General features: G+C 34.6%; 1 protein-coding gene across 1 annotated transcript; it reads right to left on the reverse strand.

Annotated features, from left to right (window-relative positions):
• Positions 1–2,798: 2,798 nt before the first annotated feature.
• Positions 2,799–6,861, reverse strand: LOC147508131 (loganic acid O-methyltransferase-like). Its single transcript, XM_086600701.1, has 3 exons — positions 6,596–6,861; positions 4,616–5,278; positions 2,799–3,406 (listed from the first exon to the last, which is right to left on the reverse strand). The coding sequence occupies exons 1-3, from the start codon at positions 6,683–6,685 to the stop codon at positions 3,080–3,082; spliced, it is 1,080 nt and encodes a 359-aa protein (XP_086456827.1). The 5' UTR covers positions 6,686–6,861; the 3' UTR covers positions 2,799–3,079.
• Positions 6,862–7,494: the final 633 nt, after the last annotated feature.

A 7,494-nucleotide genomic window follows, 5' to 3' on the forward strand; every position in this document is an offset into this window, starting at 1 on the left:
GTCTTCTACCTTTTTTCTATTTTTCCTCGCCCTTATCCCCTCATTCCTTGCCATCCATCCGCCTTAGGCCCGAAGGCCCAACTCATCCCAAGGCCCAACAAAATGGGGTTTTACATAAACTTTTCTTTTTGTGGTTTTAACTTTGTCTTGTGATTAACTAAATGAAAACTTGTTGAATGATGTTTGAAAAGATTAAACTAATTATTTAAAACATGTTTTGAATGGTTTGTATGGAAGCCTAGTGATTAAAACATGATAGGAATGGTTGTAATGAATGAGAAAATGTTTTAGAACAATTTCTAATCATTTGATGGATTTGCAAATTATTAAAACATGTTTTGTGAAGAAAATATGTTTGAAAACAAGTTGTAGTAAAGAACTAATGATTGAAGCAAGGTTGAAATAAAGAAAAGAACTTTGTATTTGAAATAAAGCTTGAAGCTTGAAATGATAACAATGGAAAATAAGATAAAGCAAATAAAACTTAAATCTACTCTAAACCTACTCCTACTCCTACTCCTATCTAATTTACACTACTCCAAAAAATGTAAAAGACTGCTTTCTCTCTCTCTATATTTTTCTTTTTTATAGGGAACCTTTACATGATTACAGATTTGCCCTCTTCCATCATCTTTGTGACAACACATTACTTTGTTTTTGTTTTTGTTTTTGCTTTATTTATTACTTTTCAAATACAAATACTAGATAAGATCAAATGAATTCATCTTGTAGACTTTTGAGATGAGGTCAAGTCATTTAAGCCTCTCAGAATTAATCTTCGGTCCTTGAGTTGACCGTTAACTTTTTGGCTTCTTTTCCAATATTTTTTTATTGGTCTTTGTAAGATGTTCTATTTAAGCTCCTTTTGGCGCTAGAATTCCTCCTTTAAGATATTTCATCCAAAATAGGCTTGTAATATGAAAAAGCAATAAGAACATAAGTTTCCCACATTATTGATCATGACTAAAATGAAGCATTATAAACGGATAAAAATGCATATTTAAGTTTGATCACCTACCCACTTGCCCAATATACCAAAAATGAAAATATATGCAAAAAAACTGAAAATCCGACACACTCTGATGAATCTGACATTTATGACAAATTGGAGCCTAATTAGCAAACATGTTATTCACAAAACTTGTTCAAAACATGATTTTGCTTCGGCCATCGAAGACCTAAACTTATTTTAATTAGTGTATAGTAATATATGAGCATATCTTTTCAGAGTTCCCGTAAAACCTAAAATTCCGACACATTGTTTTGTATCTGACATTTCTGACAATCAGGAGCCGAATTAGCAAAAATGTTATTTCACAAAACTTGTTCAAAACACTAATTTTGGTCCAGCCAATTTTTTCTGTCGCAGACCAAAATTCATTTTAATTATCCATATCGTACAGTAACTTATGAGAAAATCTTTTCAGAGTTCTATTTTTTTTTTACAATTTTCCATAATGAATGTTTATCATAGATATTGACAATTTTCTTAGACGTACTCTTAAGCTTAATACTGACTCCACATCAACAAACAATAATAAAATATTTAAATTACATAACGATTACTATACTCACTATCATTTCATAATCAATACAACGTAGAATAGCTAGAAATAAAAATATAACTCTATATGATATTAAATTTGTCTCAATCACACAATATATAGCATCAAATTATGGATATTCATGCAAGAATTAAATTCACTTCATACTTCATACCTATAAGGGACTAATATACACAACCAATGTATATTATACACGTGTCCAACAGAACTCATCACAGAACACTTTTCTTCACGAGCTCGTAATAGCTCTCTCTAGAACAAACCAATGACTTCCAAAGAAGATCGTCAAGCAATTCGATCGAATACTTATTCACGAACTGCCAACTTAATATGATACCGGTCAGCAACGTACATGACAACTATCTTCATCAAGATCGGAGCTTCAGCCACGCTCATCAATGCTTCGTCATTACTTTCCATCAATGCTCCATAAAGTCTCACATTAACAAGACCTTACATTCCCCAACTCTCTCTATGAGCTGAGGGAACTCTCCGATCCATTTTGCTCTAGGCTCTGTGCCCCATACTCCATGTTCAATCCTCTCTAGATCTGCTCTAAATAGGATCTTCTCCACTCCATCTCACATCAAAGAACCCAATTCAAACATAAACTACATCTGACTTGATTCCAGTTCACCGGAGAACTATTGGATATGTAGGTGCACAGACCCGAGCCCAGTCATATCCACATTCAACCACCCCAATTTCCTGAATTTTTCTCAGAATTCTAATGTTCTACACAAAATTGACCTTTTCAATACCCAAATCAATAACCTAACAAATTAAATTCTAAGATTTATATCGATACTAAAATAATAACAATTAATAGAACAATTTAATCACTAAAATTAAAATTAAACAAATAAAATAAAACTACTCACCTTGAATATTTACAACAAGTTCTCTTGTGTCACACATCTCCAAACCGACACAACAAACCCTTCTCTAAACAAAACTGACACAAGAGACTTTGTTGTGTCACTTTTGGGTAGAAATGTCACAATCGGTTTTTAAGAACGACACAGCAAGCCTTTTTTTTAGTAGTGGTTGCATCATTTTCTATCATAACAAATGAGGACCAACTAATAGCAAGTAATGAAGAAAATCTAAATTTAGGCCCCCAAACAGCTCACTATCACGCTGAAAAAGAAAAAATTGTCCTTCAAAACAAATAAGATGATGTAACAAAATATAATCATTCACATTCAAATTTATGGTTTTAAGGCAATTATAGGTCGCTCCCCAAAACAGTTCGGACGAAATTTATTAATGCATAAATTTTTATTAGTACATTATTCGGTAGCATATTACAATTCCTTGATCCAAACTTGATATTTATTATGTCAAATTTTTCTAAATTTGGACCTAGCCTATTATTCGGAAAACATATAACAATTCCTTGATAGAAACTTGATATAATGTTCAACCTAAAAAACACGATGACACGATTCCCTGACCAAACTCGACACGAAAAGTTATGGTTCACCGTTCCCAATAGCAGTGTGATTGCCAAACTACTTTTTCTTGAGAAGGACAAATAAGTCTGCAAAAATTCTATTTTCAGGATTATAGAAGTGTGAATACTCTGCAAGTTTATCAGCAAACAGGGCAAACAGCTCATCGGTGATCTCGGCTCCAAAGTTTTTACTGATTAGGCCTTCCAAAGCAGCTCTGTGATGCATGCTAATTGTTTGCGCGTCAAGCCCACCTTTGGTTTTCAGTAGCTCTAGCCTTTCAACGCCAAAACACCCGTTACTTTTGATTGCCTTTTCTAACTCTTTAACTGATGGAACGTAACAAGGCACATTGAAGGAGTCCACTTCACTTTCGCTCACCAGTCCCTGGTGTTTGATAACAAAAATGCAAGAAATTCAAAATTCTAGTCAAGAAACATGTATGGTGGTTTGGTGCTATAATTGCTTACACAAAATTAAATATAATGTAACTCCTTAATTAGTTGCCACAAAAAATTTAACTTCTTTAAAACCCAAAGAAACAAGAAATGTGTCCTTGTGGAGGATTAAAAGTTAGAACATAGAGAAATGCTAGCCCGAGCTACCCATCCCTGGAACACACCCCATATGAAAACAAAGAAAAATCAATTGCTAACCAATTCAATAGGTTTCTTCTCTTGATCCAAAAAGTAAATAAAGTGAATACGAGAGACCACATGCCACTACACCAAGATTTTTCTTTCAATATTTTTTAGGGTTAGTTAGGGATACCACCCCATTATTAGTTGTAATTAGTGTTACCCTTCCATTTTTAAAAATATTAGAGATACCCCCTTTGTAATATCCAACGGTCGTGTTTCTTCACGTGAAAAAAAAACTTAATCTCGTAGTTGTTGGATCTTGAAACTTGGGAGTATCCCTAACTAACCCTATTTTTTATCTTCAAAGTCTGCAACAAGAAGATATAATCAGCTTCTTCTACTGCAATTCTATTTGAAATTCTCAAGCTGGTTGGACCAATATATATGTTTATTTACTTTGACATTAACAGCTTTAGATTGTTTAAAATAGTACAATCAGATCATCGAAATTCTAAGTTCCAAACCCAAATTTCTCTTAACACAAGACAGGATTGGGGAAAGCTAAATGGGTTAGTTTTTAACTTTTAAACCATGTACATAATTTGGATTTTTGTTATTGATGCAGGGCAAAATAAAACTTGAAAGTAGTCCTCAATCTTCATCTTCTTTAGTTCATCATATCAAAACTGATTGAAAGACTTTAGACTTTTCTTTTTTGGATAATAACTCTTTGATTGAGAGAATTGAAAACCAACTTTTGGATTGGTGCAGAATAAGAATATGGTCATATGGATGAGGAAGAGGTGGGTTCGAACCCCAGACGACCTCTGGTATGACGGCATGACCCAAAGGTTTTATACTTTTATCAGCCTAGCATTTCTCACAAACAAAAGGTTTTTGTCAACTAAAATACAAAAAAATAATTTATTAGCAATAGGAGATTAGGAGACCCATTTTTACAACAACTCTTTTATTTACAACTTACAAGTAAGGAATCTACGAAATAATTACTAACCTTTTTAGCCATTTCCATGAGGCAGGTTCCCAATAAGTCAACTGAAAGAGGAAATGATTTTTCTGAAAGGGTCTCCATTGGGTAGGTTGGAAGAATAAGTGCCACCAAACCCCCGGATACAACTTCCTGAGCTCTAGCCCATAAAAAGGTTTCCACGTCCTTAACATACTGATTTGAGAATGCTTCCACCACTTCCTTAGGTGCATCTCCATATGAAATCCTTCCCTTATTCCATGCAGGCGAATTCACATCTTCTACCTCTTTTGGTATCTTTGAGAGCCATTGAAGTGAATATGAAGAGTGAACAAAATGAAGAGACGCCTTTGGAAACAGGCGATTGTAAAAAGAACCTGGTACCGCAGCTGCAAAATATTGTCTTTCGGAAGGAAGGGAGGTTAAAAGTTTGTTGAAATCATTACAAACGTGATCGTTAAAGAATACTTGGAATTCTGGGATCTGAAGACTAAGGCCTTGTGAGTAGTATTTGTGCTCTATTTCTTCTATTATGTTCTGCACTGCAGTGAACGTATTCGGCCCCACCGAACATCCCAAGTCAGCAATACAGATTGTTTTTGACGGAAAAGAAGAAAACATTTGCTGGATATCAAGCTTCTCTTTAATCGCTTCTCTAATCATTCCCTTCGCACCATCCACCGCCACTTTCTAGCAGTAATATAACAAAATTGTCAACATTATTGCTGTTCTTAGAAGAAGTATTGCCGGGATGTGTAGTGAATTGAACTTCTTTTCTCTATTTACTAAGAGTAATTCAATTATTCAAGACAGCAATTAAACTGGTTAACTGGCTAATAAGAGATGCACAATCATAGTCAGCTATATGCAGGTGACAAGATCTTTTTTAATCGCCAAATTTAGTAAATTAGAAAGAGTTCGGCTTTCCAGTAACCGGTTACTGGGATCAAATCCCAGCAACCGTTACACGTCACCGTTGATTTAGATTCGAGATCCGTGTGTGTGTGCCGAGATCTGTGTGTGTACCGAGATCCGCGTAACTGAGACAATCCAACAGCAATTTGTAATGGTTGCTGGGATTTGATCCCAGTAACCGGTTACTGTGTAGCCGGACTCAATTAGAAATAATGCTACAAAGTCTTCAAATGCAACACATATCTGAGAAAAAATTGGCTTCTAGGCACTTAGAGCATCTTTAGGAGAGCTACCAAAAAAACACCAAAGTTTTGAAGCAAAAAAACACCAAGCAACTTTAGGAGTAACATCAAATTTTCACCAAACAACTACGCGGTTTTGGCAAAACCGTCCCATATAGTCCACGCGGTTTTGTCAAAACCGCGCCACTAAAGCCCAACTGACAGGCCCAAGTCTACGTGGTTTTCAGAAAACCGCGTCATGTATCGCACATAAATTTTTTTCTTTTTTTTTTCTTTTCCAATCTCTGGCGCGGTTTTGTGCGCCATATAAGCCCAATTAGAAGCCTAAGCCCACGCCGTGTTAGGAAAACCGCGCGGTTTTTCTAAAACCGCGTGAGTGATTTGATACAGCATCAAACCTGGAACCAAATATTAGCCGATTTGGTGTTTGGTTTGGTATTTTTTTAGTGTTTTCATCAACATGTAGCTCTCCTGCAGTTGAAAAAACAACAAATTTTTAAGATTTTGGTATTTTATACTAGGTTGATATCACTCTTAAATATGCTCTTAGGAGCTAAAAGTCTCATAAACACCTATCTACCACACATCCACCATCTCTTTTAACTAGTAATTAATTCTAGTTAATTAAAATCTAAACAAATATTTATTTTATTCCCTCTCCAAATCTTTCATACATATATGGTAATTAGAATTAATCAATAGTTGAAAAGTAGTTGATGGGTGATTAGGAGATTTTTTGCTCTTAAGTGCCTTGGAGCGAATTTTTTTCCCGAAACATCTTCACTTAAAGTAAGCTTTTAGTACGTTTACTTCTTAAAATATGTTGAATTAAAATGCAAGAAATGGATACCTGAAATGATGAATTATTGGCATAGCTATTAATGCCATCCCCTCCATTCATGGCAACTGATATGGTGGATGTGTTGTTCTCCTTTTCCATCTTGTACTTGTTCTCCTGCTTCTTCGTCTAGTTTCAACTATGAATGTGAATTGCAAATGAAGATATTAAACTCGATCAATGTGATCAATGAAAGCTTAGATCAGTTAGATGGTTGATATTTATAAAAATATTTCGTTGAACGTGTCCAATGAAAGCTAGGTTTATTAGGTCTAAGATTTCTTTTGTGCAAAAGATGCTTTCTTCGTTTTCCACTCATGCTCTATAAAACAAATGAAGTTTCAGATATTTTAGGCGGGATTCTTGGGAATTTAAAATCACTAGAAATTAGTGCAGTACTCACATGATATAATATTTAATTTCATAAAACCTGCAGCCCTTTTCTTAAATGTTTCTAATAATACACACAATGGCTCATTGACTCTAATACCCTTCGTGATGAAATTAAATATATTGTTTATATATGGTACTACTCACCACAATACTTAGACATGGTCCCATGGCCCTTGAGCGAGTTCGTGGACGGCCTGGGCATCCATACGTGTGTGTGTGCGGAAAAGACTATTGCAAATGAAGGTATATATAATAAATTTCTAATGATAAAGTTGGCAATTTAGAGTCTTGTCTTAATTGAACTGAATTATTTATAGAACATGAGTGGAAAACGAAGAAATATAGAAAGAATGAGAACTTTGGAAAAATAAAGAAAATGTACAATGCCTTCACTGTGACAGGCTGCCTTCTTCCTTGGGACACCCGTGACTTTGGCACTTTTTTTTTTTTTTTTTTAAGTTAGCAAATTATATTACCATGAAATAAAATTACAAAATGTTGGCTTAATTAGGAAATGG

This window comes from Coptis chinensis, chromosome 3 (genome assembly GCF_015680905.1).
Source record: "Coptis chinensis isolate HL-2020 chromosome 3, ASM1568090v1, whole genome shotgun sequence".
Taxonomy (NCBI): Eukaryota; Viridiplantae; Streptophyta; class Magnoliopsida; order Ranunculales; family Ranunculaceae; genus Coptis; species Coptis chinensis.

Bases quoted from the DNA above. Each gene is read 5' to 3' on its own strand.
- LOC147508131 (XM_086600701.1), bottom strand. From the start codon at position 6,685: ATGGAAAAGGAGAACAACACATCCACCATATCAGTTGCCATGAATGGA. The intron at 5,279-6,595 runs GTATCCATTTCT...TATTACTGCTAG, and splicing joins CCAATAATTCATCATTTCAG to AAAGTGGCGGTGGATGGTGC. The intron at 3,407-4,615 runs GTTAGTAATTAT...ATCAAACACCAG, and splicing joins TCATGGAAATGGCTAAAAAG to GGACTGGTGAGCGAAAGTGA.